The sequence below is a fragment of the Osmerus eperlanus genome, chromosome 6 (assembly GCF_963692335.1).
Source record: "Osmerus eperlanus chromosome 6, fOsmEpe2.1, whole genome shotgun sequence".
Classification (NCBI taxonomy): domain Eukaryota; kingdom Metazoa; phylum Chordata; class Actinopteri; order Osmeriformes; family Osmeridae; genus Osmerus; species Osmerus eperlanus.
In genome coordinates this window covers 752,858-769,462 of record NC_085023.1, presented here as the reverse complement: position 1 = coordinate 769,462, position 16,605 = coordinate 752,858, and the positions used below count along the sequence as shown (strand labels likewise).

At 48.1% G+C, this 16,605-nt stretch overlaps 2 protein-coding genes across 5 annotated transcripts in view; both read right to left on the bottom strand.

Moving 5' to 3' along the window:
• LOC134021841 (stonin-1) overlaps positions 1 to 8,283 on the bottom strand; it is a 34,008-nt gene extending 25,725 nt beyond the window's left edge. Inside the window, exon 1 of the mRNA XM_062462902.1 lies at positions 7,957 to 8,283. The gene's annotated coding sequence lies outside the window, so the exon portion shown is untranslated. The remainder of the gene's footprint in view (positions 1 to 7,956) is intronic.
• A 3,505-nt stretch (positions 8,284 to 11,788) lies between these two features.
• The window catches only part of ppp1r21 (protein phosphatase 1, regulatory subunit 21), a 37,624-nt gene continuing 32,807 nt past the window's right edge, over positions 11,789 to 16,605 (bottom strand). For all 4 annotated transcript variants that reach the window (XM_062462898.1, XM_062462900.1, XM_062462899.1 and 1 more), the window contains exons 20-21: positions 13,183 to 13,311; positions 11,789 to 12,794 (exon numbers count right to left, since the gene is read on the bottom strand). In XM_062462898.1, the coding sequence (XP_062318882.1) occupies positions 12,765 to 12,794; positions 13,183 to 13,311 (159 nt within the window). In that variant the 3' untranslated portion in view covers positions 11,789 to 12,764. The remainder of the gene's footprint in view (positions 12,795 to 13,182; positions 13,312 to 16,605) is intronic.

Genomic DNA, 16,605 nt, shown 5'->3' with positions numbered 1-16,605 from the left:
GCTAGAGCTACTAGTCTATAACATTTCACTGGGTCTTGCAGCTGTTTGATTAACTGAAATTATTATGAAATGTTATGTTCTACTAGCCATTTGCCTACTTTAGGAAGTCACTGTATTTCCAAGCCCTGATAGTGTAGCCTACTGACTTTCTCAGTTTGTTATTGGACAACTTACACAGCTACTGCTATTCTTAAAATATTTTCAAGAAACATAAACCCAATGCAAACCTTAAAACTTACTTCAAATATTATGCCTTTTTCAATCGCGAAAAGAGCTTGTGGAGCTGTGGAAATATTCTATATTCTGCTGTCTGTTCTTCTTATTCTTCTGTATCTCGCAACAAACGTCTCTCTTCGATTTGAATAATGCACCGCAAAGCAGGTCAAATAAGATGTCAATCAGTTTCAAATTTCCAGTAGCGAATTACATTTTGGGGTGGCACCCGGGGTGGCCAATCAGATGTCAGGGGTGTCCAGTGCCACCCCGGACACCCCTCTGGCTCCGCTACTGTTTGAAACAAGCTATCCTAACCACGTTTTCACCGGCAGTATTTTTCAGATGAAATCGCGATTCAAACAGTACTAGTACCATCTGCTGAATGAAAATATGCCCCCAAACACGTAAATAAGCTTGATATTTATTTAGGGGTAATGGCTAATTCAAAAAAGTTTTGCTGGAAGCGATCATTGTCGGTTACAAAGCCAAAAGCGACTTTTTGGTCTCAGTCTAGAGCCCTGCCTGGAGAAGCTGAATTGTGCTACGAGCAAGCTACTGTACTGTAGCCTAGCTGCTGTTGCTAGCCAAACTACACTGAGGGGATTGTTTGAATGCGACGGAAATTACAAACTTTCTTTTGACATAAAGTTTAGGCTGTGGCATTGAAGACAGCGACGCACCACACAAGTTTGAGTTTAAATACATTCTTTAATGTGACATTACTTACTGTACATGCAAGTCTTGAAATGCTTAAATGTATAATGCTCTTATGGTTCTCATGCTCTTATGGTTCTTCCCTTTGGCACTTATTTTGGTTGTTCACAATATGCTTCATGTTTTGGCTACCCGCAATGTTTTTGGGCCGACGTTGTGACGTAGGCTAGCACTGAGTACCCTTCCTTGACATAAAGCACTTTTTTTGCCACAAAAACGTAATTTAAACTTAAACCATGCAACGGAACGTAAATAAAAATACAAGCAACTCAGTGACATAAACTGCACTGACATAAACTGTGCAGCACAGTCATCTCCAGATGGCTGAGACTAGATCGAAGAGATCATTTTATGGAAATGTAAAAATTAACCAAACAACGTCAATCTTGGAACTGTACTCTATTCTCAGAGAGAGGACAGAGGCTGAAAGAGGCTAGCCTCTAATGAGAGGTTCTGAGACGCACCTTTTCCACTCTACTCTGCTACTCAATTCTGTTGCTGAGGTGTGACTGGCTGGATGCCTGACTGGCTGGATGTGTGACTGGCTGGATGTGTGACTGGCTGGATGCCTGACTCGCTGGATGCCTGACTAGCTGGAGGCCTGACTGGCTGGAGGTCTGACTGGCTGGATGCCTGACTCGCTGGATGCCTGACTAGCTGGAGGCCTGACTGGCTGGAGGTCTGACTCGCTGGATGCCTGACTAGCTGGAGGCCTGACTGGCTGGAGGTCTGACTGGCTGGATGCCTGACTGGCTGGATGTCTGACTGGCTGGTTAGGGTTAGGTTTGTGTTAGGTTAGGGTTACCCTAGATCCTCCCAGACGCCTGCAGCTACTCACCCAACCCAGGCTACCCTAGAGAAGGAGAATCCCCTGTCAGCTTCCACTCCAGCCTCTGTTAGCCTCTACCCCTGCCTCCACTCCAGCCTCTACCCCAGCTTCCACTCCAGCCTCTGTTAGCCTCTACCCCTGCCTCCACTCCAGCCTCTACCCCAGCTTCCACTCTAGCCTCTGTTAGCCTCTACCTCAGCCTCCACTCCAGCCTCTACCCCAGCTTCCACTCCAGCCTCTGTTAGCCTCTACCCCTGCCTCCACTCCAGCCTCTACCCCAGCTTCCACTCCAGCCTCTGTTAGCCTCTACCCCTGCCTCCACTCCAGCCTCTACCCCAGCTTCCACTCCAGCCTCTGTTAGCCTCTACCCCTGCCTCCACTCCAGCCTCTACCCCAGCTTCCACTCCAGCCTCTGTTAGCCTCTACCCCTGCCTCCACTCCAGCCTCTACCCCAGCTTCCACTCCAGCCTCTGTTAGCCTCTACCCCTGCCTCCACTCCAGCCTCTACCCCAGCTTCCACTCCAGCCTCTGTTAGCCTCTACCCCTGCCTCCACTCCAGCCTCTACCCCAGCTTCCACTCCAGCCTCTGTTAGCCTCTACCCCTGCCTCCACTCCAGCCTCTACCCCAGCTTCCACTCCAGCCTCTGTTAGCCTCTACCCCTGCCTCCACTCCAGCCTCTACCCCAGCTTCCACTCCAGCCTCTGTTAGCCTCTACCTCAGCCTCCACCCGAGGAAGAACAAGGCAGAGTTGAGAAATGTCAAAGTCAATTACATACAATGACAGTGTCATCTTGACAATGATAAGCTAGAGAATGAGAAGTTGCCTCCACCAAGACCAGAGCAGACATTCCACACAGTCCACTGAGACTGCAGCATTCACACAGGAAATACCAAGCTGCTCTCTCACACACACACACACACACAACAAACATGGAGTCTTCTTTGCTCTCACACACACACAACCAATATAGTCTCCATTGCTTGCTCTCTCTCTCACACACACACACACACAGTCTTCATTGCACTCTCTCTCTCACACACGCACAGTCTTTATTGCTCTCTCACACACATACACATGGAGTCTCCATTGCTCACACACACACACACAAAAAAACTTGGCCTCTTCACTGCTCACACAAACAACATGGCTTCTCTGTGAAGCGACACATCAGAATACCTCCTTCCTGCTCAGCTGACGGATGAGCAGAGTTGAAGTTACTTTACACTGTACCTGGTGAACACTTTACACTGTACCTGGTGAACACTTTACACTGTACCTGGTATACACTGTACCTGGTGAACACTTTACACTGTACCTGGTAAACACTTTACACTGTACCTGGTGAACACTTTACACTGTACCTGGTAAACACTTTACACTGTACCTGGTAAACACTACACTGTACCTGGTGAACACTTTACACTGTACCTGGTAAACACTACACTGTACCTGGTAAACACAGACTGTTCCTTGAGTCTGAAACGGTAGAACTCTGCATTTCTGATCCCTGATCGTCTGCTGTACTTTCTATGTGCACTGTCGCTTTAGAACAAATAATATGCTAAATGAATAAAATATAACCAACCTTAAACAAATGTCAACCATGTCATCTTATTTATGATGGAACAGGCAGACATATTTAGAAGACAACAAAGGCAGAAGTGGATAGAATTAATCACCCTCACATGTTTGGAGAAGATATTTTTGTTTTCCAACTCCCATGATCCAAATGATAATCTTGTAAAGTAGACGATAGGTTACCATAGCTGACCAATAGCATGGGCGAGGATACCGTAACTGACCATAGGACAACAAGACAGAATAAGAGTCAAATCCAATTGAAAATAATTACATGGAGCACCATATTCAGTTCTAAACACTGCACAAAGACGCAGTTACTGACAGACAGTCAGTCAAATGCTTGGATAGGAGAGCAGAGAGGCTTGTCTCCCCCTTCCAGCTGATTAAACAGCTCACTTAGACCTCATACTGTTTATTAAACCTAGTTTCTCTCAATTTCTGTTTCTGTCAGCTACATACATTCTTGAAGTACCTTCAGGATCAATACAGTTCATTTTGGATATCCATCAGGGTCAATAAAGTGATTTTTTTATTTCTTTCAGGATCAATAAAGGTAATTAAATTAATATTTGATATGGATTCCACCGTCATCCTGCTCTGAGTATTCCTATACATCTCCTCTGCCGTTTCCTAGGTTTGTTATTTTACAGGTAATTTACAGCCTTTCTCTCTTTAGTGGCATCATATCCATCTAATCTGTCTGTGAGGCCTGCTCTCCTGACCTCCTCCCTGAGCTGGCCCAACCCTGCCGCTGAATGTGGACATAGCAATACCGCTGGTTACTGTGGATCAGGAAGGTGCTGACACGTGAACCTCAGTCCCCTGAGGTGGGAGCAGAGCAGGGCATGCTGGGAAGGGTCTGGCTCCAGCTTCACTCCTCCTCAGATGTAAACACGCTGTTCCTGTGAATACCCCAGTGCGATACGGATCTGCTTTTGTTCTGATGCTCAACCCTGGGGCCTCCTGACCAAGATCATCAACGTTTGATCAGCCACAAATCAATTGCAATTAATTATGTTTATTTGTTGTTGTTAATTTGTATAATTTAGTTTGTTAGTTTAATTCAGTAGTATAGTTGTATCTATCTTAATTCCAGGAATGTGTTTGTGGGCATGTGCACCTCAGTTTCTAAGGATTATCTGGAGCCGAGTGCCCCAGCTGGGCGTACGCCTGGGTGTAACGCTACGTCCGACGTAGAACTGAAAGTTACGACTAGTGCACCAGTTAGACTGAAGCCCTTTATGTGCTGCACCTGGGTGTACATTTTACGCCTACAGAAGCACCGGGCACTCTGCAAAGAATGTCGCAGATGTCCTCTTTATAATCCAACGGAGTGCTGTGCCGTGATTGAAGTTGTTCGAATCAGCATTTTGACATTTTAAAAGCAAATTCCGTCTTTCCCGTGCATCATCCCAGCCCTACATTCCGGTCCTCTGGTCATCCCTTGCCCCATGCGCGGCACTAGCGGCACTAGGAGGCTGTATCTGAGGCTGTATCTGAGGCTGTATCTGAGGCTGTATCTGAGGCTGTATCTGAGGCTGTATCTGAGGCTGTATCTGAGGCTGTATCTAAGGCTGTATCTGAGGCTGTATCTGAGGCTGTATCTAAGTCTGTATCTGAGGCTGTATCTGAGGCTGTATCTGAGGCTGTATCTGAGGCTGTATCTGAGGCTGTATCTAAGTCTGTATCTGAGGCTGTATCTGAGGCTGTATCTGAGGCTGTATCTGAGGCTGTATCTGAGGCTGTATCTGAGGCTGTATCTAAGTCTGTATCTGAGGCTGTATCTGCAAGCTCTGCATGGTGAATTAGGCCTACAATTATGACAACTGGCTCAACCATTGTGCATGTAATGACTTCTGTTATTAACTAAATGTTTAGATGTTTGTGGTGGTAAGACAATTTAACAGAGAACCAATATAGTAAATTTGGATCAACACAACATCAATTTATAACTTAGGAAACATAAATTCAATTCAATATATTCAGACAAATACATCATCATTTGCATTTGCATGAATAGGCTACCACAGCATTGGCAATTTGACTAGAATAGATGATGTGGAGGTTACATTTAGTCATTTAGCAGACGCTCTTATCCAGAGCGACTTACAGTAAGTACAGGGACATACCCCCGAGGCAAGTAGGGTGAAGTGCCTTGCCCAAGGACACAACGTCATTTGGCACGGCCAGGAATCGAACTGGCAACCTTCTGATTACTAGCCCGCTTCCCTAACCGCTCAGCCACCTGACTTAAAAAGAATTTCAATTGTGATCTGAGAAATATAGGTACCAAAACCACTGAGAAGACTGTCATCACCAGCTGCATCATGGGCACTGATCTATCTATAATTCCAGACATCTGTGGGTGTCACCGACATCATCGCAGGCCCTGTGCCTTCTCTATAATTCCAGGAATCTGTGTGTGTGTGCCACCAATGTTATCACAGGCACTAATAGGCACCATAGGGCTAACACACAAACACAGATTACTTGAACTATACATGTACAGCTCTGGAAAAATGTAAAGACCACTGCACCTTTTTCCTTTCATTTTAAAGGGTTGCAAAGGAAAGTTTTGAGTAAGGAACAGAAGGTTAAAATTTGCAGTGGCATTTGTACATTTTACCCTTCTGTTCCTCACTCAAAATTGTCCTTCTCAACTTTTTTTAAATGAAAGAAAACGGTGCAGTGGTCTCTATTTTTTCCACAGCTGTACATGTATAGTTTAAGTAATTTGTATTTATGTGTTTCACTGACATATTGATCTTAATCAGTGACTGCATCAAGGGGAAGCTACTTTGCACTAATTAGTGTAGTTTACTTCATCTGAGAAGTCATTCTGAGACCATATAGCCATTACAGATAATCTCTGGTTTATACATAGGGGAGAGTGGGGTAAGGTGTGCCAGCGGGGAAGTTGTGCCACCCCCTGTTTCTAGGGAACCATAGAAGAAAATGGTCATGGGACCACACATTTTTGAAGTCAGTCATTTTACTCATCCTGTAAAGAAGAGAGCCTCATTGCATGAGAGGTAAACACATTTAAGTTCAATGTTTTTTGCCTTCCAAATAAAAATTTCTATGATCAAGGTTTTTGATTGTTGTGTCTGAACAGTTATAGACAAGTTTGAAAACATTTCACATATGTTTTAGTGCTTTGGTAAGCTACACAATGAGTCTATACAGCTAGCATGATTTTAGCTCAAAACTGCTGGATGATGCATTTTTACAAAAACGTGGGATTGGGGTAAATTGTGCCAAAGGGCCTGGGGTAAGTTGTGCCAGATCTGTGAAGAGAATTGCAGTCAATTTGGTCTTCATTTGAATTTCATTTTGTTCTGAACATGTGTTCATGTAAATTACCTTTAAATAGAATTGCTTTTTTTTTTTTCATTTGAACTCAACTTTGTTCTCATGTGTTCATGAAGGGGGAGCCACCTCCCTGAAATGAGTCTCTGCAGGTTGGGATGTCTGTGATGTGCTCATGTGGCGCAATTGGCTTGTAGAAAATCGGCCTTTGATGTTGTAAAATAACTTTAAATAAACCTTAAATTAGTTATTTTGTATTGAATCTGTCTAGCTTTTATATAGCATCACAGTTTCTGAGATGAAAATATACAGTTTTACTTCAATAATCAATGGCACAATTTACCCCAATGTATTCTCTCTAAAGGCACAACTTACCGGGGACAAGTTGTGCCACAAGACCACTTTTTTCAGAAAGCTATATTTCTTAAATACTATATTTCAGATCCAAAGTGATTGTTCCCAGGGATGCACCACATCCTGAAATATATGTACATATTTTAGTTGGAAGCATTACTGTCATGGCCTCGCTTTAAAGTCACTTTAAGTAAAAACTGGCACAACTTACCCCACTCTCCCCTAATATTATACAAATATGAAATATGCCTCACTATAAACTAAAAAAACTACACATTATACACAATACGTCAAATTTTCTCTTCATCTACACTGAACGTAGTATTTTGCTTTTAACCTGCCTATTGTTCTATCCGCTGTCTACTTCATCTGTCAGTTAAGTTGCAGGCTGACATGTTTCAGGGTGAGAACAAACAGAGAAAAGTAGCCTACCTATAAATGCCCAAGAATTTGAATGTGGGCCTCTAAGTTAAGGAGGTCTTTTCTAGAGTCGCGCACAGCAACAAAAAAAACAGTTTAGATGCGGTGTTTTCAGCCAGCTCTCAAACTATTCAACCGTGATCGCTGACTCTTTCAGAAGAAAAACCTCAACAATTAAGTCTCTCCACTAAAGATAGTCATTTGCTGCTTTCGTTGTGCACAAATGGCAGAATGAACTAGAACAGTGCAGCACACGGCATTCATTCTCCAAGACCAAACAACATTCAATAATGTGAAATCGACAATAATTATTACTAAATACCAACGCTGAGTTATATAGTTACTAAAGAGAACATTTTTAAAAACGGCCATGAAACATGACGTGGATTGGTCTAATGTCAATTCTCGGACCAGCCTATGAAAACTAAATGTATTTGCTAACTAATAGCTACAACTTGCTTTGTGTGGGACAGACGGAACACCATCCCGTTAAAGTTTACGCTTCGTTGGCACACAAAACCACACAAAAACAACAGTAGCCTACTTACATTTACAAGTCAGGTCATTGTGAGTTCCTTTTTGTCGAAGTTTAAATCCCTTTAAGTCGGCCGGTTTCACTCAAAATGGCAGAGCGTGAAAGCTTCGGTGTTATTCCGCCTTCCCGATGTAGTAACGGGACGGCTAGCGGTGCGACATGCAGTGTACAGAGGATGCACAGATCCCCTCCCTCCTCTCAGCGCATGACAGAGCAGCTGCCGGAGGGAGTTCGTGTTTGCAACTAAAAATCCCTAAGGAGGTGAAGTGATGAAAACCAGAAGGCAGCTTACAAAGTTTGTTTCTGTGTTGTAACGAGATGTAGCGACGTACACGTTTATCAAATCAACACTGTTTTCATTGCCTTTAGTCTACCTTCTGGGAAACGTATCTTTTCTTTCAAATATAGCCGTAAGCGGTTGTCTGACTCCGATGGTTGGGCGCTGGGGCTTGTAGACGGAGTATTGGTAGCATGGTGGCAAAGTGTCTCCAAATAGTTACGTTTTACTCAGCAGACGCTTTTATCCGAAAGGACATGGTGCATATGTAACCGGTGTGAATCGGTGAAACTCACTCCTCAGGTATGTAAGAGGTCACAAGCGTCAACGAATAGATAGCTTTTCTTTGGCGTAGCTGGTAGTGGTTGCGCTAGGCAGTCAGAGGTGGCGCGTTCGAGCCCGGGCAGGGACGCCTTCTGACGGAGCGTGGCCACGTCTGTTACACCCCCATTACACATATAAAAAGTGCAGCAGAAAATCCAAGGATCAGAAGTGCACAGTTGTATCATTTTATGGAACACATGTCAACCACCAGTTAAACCAAACGTGTTTTAGTTGCTGCGGACGCAGTCTCGTGGATAGTGTGGGTGTGAACCTCGTCAAATCAGCTGCTTATAATATACCGTAAGGAAACTGAGTAGTTGCAGGTTCAAAAAACCCCTGTATGCTGCTTTAGATATAAGCGTAAAAGAACACTATACCTACATTAAAACATAGCCAGCGGTGTTGTCAGGAGTTTGATAATGTTCCATCAACACAGTTTAAACAGCCTTGCTCAATATAGTGCATTGTGCCTGTGATAAAATTGGTGTCGCACACACACACACACACACACATATAGACTATTCCTGGAACTATAGACAGAAGTACCGTCAGGGGGGTTCGATAATGTCGATTAGTCGACATTATCGACATCGTCGACAATAAAAAATTGTCGACAAATATTTCTGTTGTCGACAAATCTTGATCTCATAGGACCTATTTTAAGTGCCTGCAATAAAGTGATTTGACCAGTGCGCGCTGTAGCGCTAGACTAATGCAGACCTCCCGTGTGAATTTATAGTACTCCAATTAGGCAATTCGGGCCATCACACCGAGAGCGTATTTTTGAAACATTGCACTTAAAACCCCATTGTTTGCTATGGTAAGTCAGTACAGCTCTGTTAATACCATATGCGCTTTTTGTCTAGGCGTTTTTGAGGCTGACGCCTCAAAAATGCATCCCCTCTGGGGACGCGACTGATTATATAGAGGGCACAGTGCCCGCGATGATGTCGTCGGTTTTGGTACCTATGTCTCAGATCACAATTGAAATTCTCTGTCATATTTGATCAACCTACAAATCTATTCTAGTTAAATTGCCATTGCTGTGGTAGCCTACATTCATGCAAATAATTATGTAGCCTTCATTTGTCTGCTGTTTCCTACGTAACAAATTGCTTTTGTTATGTTGATAAAAATGTACTATATTAGTTATCTGTTAAATTGTCTTAAAAGCACAAACATCTAAACATTTAGTCCATAACAGAATTCATTAATTGCATAATGGTTGAGCCAGTGGCATAATTGTAGGCCTAATTCACCATACAGCGGTTGTATTCTGGGAGTCAGATGGCTGAGCGGTGAGGGAGTCGGGCTAGTAATCAGAAGGTTGCCAGTTCGATTCCCAGCCGTGCAAAATGACGTTGTGTCCTTGGGCAAGGCACTTCACCCTACTTGCCTCGGGGAGAATGTCCCTGTACTTACTGTAAGTCGCTCTGGATAAGAGCGTCTGCTAAATGACTAAATGTAAATGTTGTATTTGTAATGTGCTGGCAGTTCTTACATCATTTAATTAAACGCGTTAATTTATGTAACAATTCATTGATCTATATATATGAAAGTATATTCACTTTATATTGTCCTTCTGTTCGCTAGCCAGCCCCTTTGAAAGCACATTTTCCCTGCTTAGTTTAATTTAATTGAGAATGCCTTTGCTACACGCATTAGTTCAATCGCTGTAGGCTACTTAGGCCGTTTTGACATCAGTAAACCCATTTATGTAACAAAATTAACTGATTTTGAAAGTATATCCACTTGATATTGTTGTTCTGTTCGCTAGCCTGCCCTTTTGAAAGCAGCTGAATATTGGTTGTAAAGGCAAATTCGCTTCTAAATAACTAAACATAATTTCCCAATTTTTCTTACTACAAAATAAATGCTTATCCAAACAACATCAATCCTGGTACTGCACTCCGTTGGATTATAAAGAGGACGTATGCGGAATATGATCTTGGCAGTGTCCGGTTCTTTAGTTGAGCGTGGGAAACTAAACCCATTCTAATTTGTACAAAATTACAACAAAAAAAGACTAAATGTACACACACACACACACACACAGATTTGTCATTATTTGAGAGACAATCAACCAATCACGCATATTGAGCAAGGGTCAGTGTTATCCTGCTTTCAGACTGGGTCAGGGTTATCCGGCTGTGAGACTGGGTCAGAGTTAACCTGCTGAGACTGGGTCATAGTTAACGTGCTGTCAGACTGGGTCAGAGTTAACCTGCTGAGACAGGGTCAGAGTTATCCTGCTGTGAGACAGGGTCTGAGTTATCCTGCTGTCAGACTGGGTCAGAGTTAACCTGCTGTGAGACGGGGTCAGAGTTATCCTGCTGTCAGACGGGGTCAGAGTTATCCTGCTGTCAGACGGGGTCAGAGATATCCTGCTGTCAGACGGGGTCAGAGATATCCTGCTGTGAGACAGGGTCAGTTATCCTGCTGTCAGACTGGGTCAGAGTTAACCTGCTGTGAGACAGGGTCAGAGTTATCCTGCTGTCAGACGGGGTCAGAGTTATCCTGCTGTCAGATGGGGTCAGAGTTATCCTTCTGTCAGACAGGGTCAGTTATCCTGCTGTCAGACGGGGTCAGAGTTATCCTGCTGTCAGACGGGGTCAGAGTTATACTGCTGTCAGACGGGGTCAGAGTTATCCTGCTGTCAGACGGGGTCAGGGTTATCCTGCTGTGAGACAGGTTCAGAGTTATCCTGCTGTGAGACAGGGTCAGTTATCCTGCTGTCAGACTGGGTCAGAGTTATCCTGCTGTCAGACTACATTTCAGTGTACATTTAAAACTGACAGTAGATTAAAACAGCTCTGCCTCTGGCAAGACTGGCTGTCTGACAAGACCACCACACACAAAATACTGTTCCCATGGAGACATAACGGAGTTGTAAAACTGGTGATCCCACAATCAGGTGTCTCCACTAGTAGTACCGGTTCTAGCACATTTGGCGCCCTAGGCAAGATCCCCCCCTGGGTGCCGCCGGTTCCAAATCACAACACGGACATATGACGCGGCGCGGTTGGCGCCCTCTGCTGGTAGTGTGGGAGGGTTAGGTAATGGATGCACTTGGGAAAATGCCACCCCCCTCTTCATGCCGCCCTAGGCGGCTGCCGGTGTTGCCTACAGGAAGGACCGGCCCTGTCCACTCGTAATGTCATCACAATCTCTCCGCCAACCGGATATGTCGTACTTGGTTAGAGCAATAACATGTTTTAAGTCCTCAAAACAGTACATGTCTCAGGTTGTATTATTCTTAAAAGAACTGACGGAACAATAATGGATATAACATGATTTCATGAATATATATTCATATGGACACATTTTACATCCATTCATGATCGAGTACAAGTTTGGAGAATGTTGTGCTGTACACATGGCATTGTTGTTAGTGTACACACACACACTTTGGTGTTAAAACATCACATACAGAGTCAGACTCCATCCTCGTCTCTTCTGCCCCCCGGTGGAGGGGAGTGCTGCAGCAGGTAGACACAACCTGCTTTAAGCTAACCTGTCCTGCTGTCTGTTAGCTCTATGCTCAATTAGCTCAGTCATATACGTTGATTTACACACACCAGGTCAGGTACATAGGTCCCTAGCCCAGACGGATACCCATTTCATCGGTATAAAACAGTCAGAGTGTAAAACAGAAATGCTATTATGACAGTTCTGCGCCCCCCCAGTCACACTGGACCGACCAACACATTCTCTAGCAGTGACCACCCACTCATCCAGGTCAACATACATTCTCCTCCTCCCACCCAGAAACAAAAGTGAAATCACTGTTTCCATCGATGCCTCAGTCCTTCCTACACACACACGTACATTTGCATAAACCCTCAGTAACTCTAAGAATGTGATCTTTACAGCTTGACTAGTGAGTAATCCTAGCCCTACTAACCCTGCTCCCTCCACCCCTCTCCATTTCTCCCTCCCTAACTTCATTCTTCCTTCCCTTCCTTTCTCTGCTCCCTCCACCCCTCTCCCTCCCTCCCGACTAGATTTCAGAAGCATGGATGACAAACTGCTCCTGTGTCCTCGATTGCCCCGGTCTGGCAGAGAGAGGAGCGGTTTGCAGGGTCTCTGGAATTCCTCCAGTGGAGAGGAGGAGGAGCAGGAGGAAGAGTCTCCATGGTTCAGCCTAAGGAGGTGCAGGTCTGGAGCAGGAGGAAAAGCAGGAGCAGCAGGAGGAGTCTGGTCCTAGCGGCCCTTGTTCTTCTTGGTGCTTCCCTGCAGGAAACATTACATTTACATTTAGAAGACGCTCTTATCCAGAGCGACTTACAGTAAGTACAGGGACATTCCCCCCAAGGCAAGTAGGGTGAAGTGCCTTGCCCAAGGACACGTCATTTGGCATGGCCGGGAATTGAACCAGCAACCTTCTGATTAATAGCCCGATTCCCTAACAGCTCACCCATCTGACCCCCTATATACAGATGGGTCATAGGTCAGGGTCAGAGGTCAGACAGCACACAAGAAGTGTGTTTCCTAACATCAGATTATCAGATACTTTCAGCAGGAGGTTCTCATCACCAGCTTCCCAGGGGGAGGAGCCCGGGGCAGATGGGCAGGGCTAGGGGGAGGAGCCCGGGGCAGATGGGCAGGGCTAGGGCCGTACCTTGTTCCCCAGTTTGAGCGTGTCGATCTCTTCCCTCTGCTTGCTCAGCGTCTCATTCATGCTGCACAGGTGGTCGCTCATCATGCTCAGCTGCTCCTCGTAGCTGCGCTTTATGGTGGACAGCTCATCCTGCAGGAATAGGGGGAGGGGACAGGTACTACATGGAACAGCAGGGGGGGACAGCTCATCCTGCAGGAATAGGGGGGACAGGTACTACATGGAACAGCAGGGGGGGACAGCTCATCCTGCAGGAACAGGGGGGACAGGTACTACATGGAACAGCAGGGGGGACCGCTCATCCTGCAGGAACAGGGGGACAGGTACTACATGGAACAGCAGGGGGGACAGCTCATCCTGCAGGAACAGGGGGACAGGTACTACATGGAACAGCAGGGGGGACAGCTCATCCTGCAGGAACAGGGGGGACAGGTACTACATGGAACAGCAGGGGGGGACAGCTCATCCTGCAGGAACAGGGGGGGACAGGTACTACATGGAACAGCAGGGGGGGACAGCTCATCCTGCAGGAACAGGCGGGGGGGGGCAGGTACTACATGGAACAGCAGGGGGGGACAGCTCATCCTGCAGGAACAGGGGGGGGGACAGGTACTACATGGAACAGCAGGGGGGGACAGCTCATCCTGCAGGAACAGGGGGGGACAGGTACTACATGGAACAGCAGGGGGGGACAGCTCATCCTGCAGGAACAGGGGGGGGGGGGCAGGTACTACATGGAACAGCAGGGAGGACAGCTCATCCTGCAGGAACAGGGGGGGGACAGGTACTACATGGAACAGCAGGGGGGACAGCTCATCCTGCAGGAACAGGGGGACAGGTACTACATGGAACAGCAGGGGGGACAGCTCATCCTGCAGGAACAGGCGGGGGGGGCAGGTAGTACATGGAACAGCAGGGGGGGACAGCTCATCCTGCAGGAACAGGGGGACAGGTACTACATGGAACAGCAGGGAGGACAGCTCATCCTGCAGGAATAGGGGGGACAGGTACTACATGGAACAGCAGGGGGGACAGCTCATCCTGCAGGAACAGGGGGACAGGTACTACATGGAACAGCAGGGGGGGACAGCTCATCCTGCAGGAACAGGGGGACAGGTACTACATGGAACAGCAGGGGGGACAGCTCATCCTGCAGGAACAGGGGGGGACAGGTACTACATGGAACAGCAGGGGGGGACAGCTCATCCTGCAGGAACAGGCGGGGGGGGCAGGTACTACATGGAACAGCAGGGGGGACAGCTCATCCTGCAGGAACAGGCGGGGGGGGCAGGTACTACATGGAACAGCAGGGGGGGACAGCTCATCCTGCAGGAACAGGCGGGGGGGACAGGTACTACATGGAACAGCAGGGGGGGACAGCTCATCCTGCAGGAACAGGGGGACAGGTACTACATGGAACAGCAGGGAGGACAGCTCATCCTGCAGGAACAGGCGGGGGGGGCAGGTACTACATGGAACAGCAGGGGGGGACAGCTCATCCTGCAGGAACAGGGGGGGGGGCAGGTACTACATGGAACAGCAGGGGGGGACAGCTCATCCTGCAGGAACAGGGGGGGGGACAGGTACTACATGGAACAGCAGGGGGGGACAGCTCATCCTGCAGGAACAGGGGGACAGGTACTACATGGAACAGCAGGGGGGACAGCTCATCCTGCAGGAACAGGCGGGGGGGGCAGGTAGTACATGGAACAGCAGGGGGACACAGCTCATCCTGCAGGAATAGGGGGGACAGGTACTACATGGAACAGCAGGGAGGACAGCTCATCCTGCAGGAACAGGGGGGGACAGGTACTACATGGAACAGCAGGGGGGGACAGCTCATCCTGCAGGAACAGGGGGGGACAGGTACTACATGGAACAGCAGGGGGGACAGCTCATCCTGCAGGAACAGGGGGACAGGTACTACATGGAACAGCAGGGGGGACAGCTCATCCTGCAGGAACAGGGGGGGGACAGGTACTACATGGAACAGCAGGGGGGACAGCTCATCCTGCAGGAACAGGGGGGACAGGTACTACATGGAACAGCAGGGGGGACAGCTCATCCTGCAGGAACAGGCGGGGGGGACAGGTACTACATGGAACAGCAGGGGGGGACAGCTCATCCTGCAGGAACAGGCGGGGGGGGCAGGTAGTACATGGAACAGCAGGGGGACACAGCTCATCCTGCAGGAATAGGGGGGACAGGTACTACATGGAACAGCAGGGGGGGGACAGCTCATCCTGCAGGAACAGGGGGACAGGTACTACATGGAACAGCAGGGGGGACAGCTCATCCTGCAGGAACAGGCGGGGGGGGCAGGTAGTACATGGAACAGCAGGGGGACACAGCTCATCCTGCAGGAATAGGGGGGACAGGTACTACATGGAACAGCAGGGGGGACAGCTCATCCTGCAGGAACAGGGGGGGGGGGCAGGTACTACATGGAACAGCAGGGGGGACAGCTCATCCTGCAGGAACAGGGGGGGACAGGTACTACATGGAACAGCAGGGGGGACAGCTCATCCTGCAGGAACAGGCGGGGGGGACAGGTACTACATGGAACAGCAAGGGGGGACAGCTCATCCTGCAGGAACAGGCGGGGGGGGGCAGGTACTACATGGAACAGCAGGGGGGGACAGCTCATCCTGCAGGAACAGGGGGGGGGACAGGTACTACATGGAACAGCAGGGGGGGACAGCTCATCCTGCAGGAACAGGGGGGGACAGGTACTACATGGAACAGCAGGGGGGGACAGCTCATCCTGCAGGAACAGGGGGGGGGGGGCAGGTACTACATGGAACAGCAGGGAGGACAGCTCATCCTGCAGGAACAGGGGGGGGACAGGTACTACATGGAACAGCAGGGGGGACAGCTCATCCTGCAGGAACAGGGGGACAGGTACTACATGGAACAGCAGGGGGGACAGCTCATCCTGCAGGAACAGGCGGGGGGGGCAGGTAGTACATGGAACAGCAGGGGGGGACAGCTCATCCTGCAGGAACAGGGGGACAGGTACTACATGGAACAGCAGGGAGGACAGCTCATCCTGCAGGAATAGGGGGGACAGGTACTACATGGAACAGCAGGGGGGACAGCTCATCCTGCAGGAACAGGCGGGGGGGGCAGGTACTACATGGAACAGCAGGGGGGGACAGCTCATCCTGCAGGAACAGGCGGGGGGGACAGGTACTACATGGAACAGCAGGGGGGGACAGCTCATCCTGCAGGAACAGGGGGACAGGTACTACATGGAACAGCAGGGAGGACAGCTCATCCTGCAGGAACAGGCGGGGGGGGCAGGTACTACATGGAACAGCAGGGGGGGACAGCTCATCCTGCAGGAACAGGGGGGGGGGCAGGTACTACATGGAACAGCAGGGGGGGACAGCTCATCCTGCAGGAACAGGGGGGGGGACAGGTACT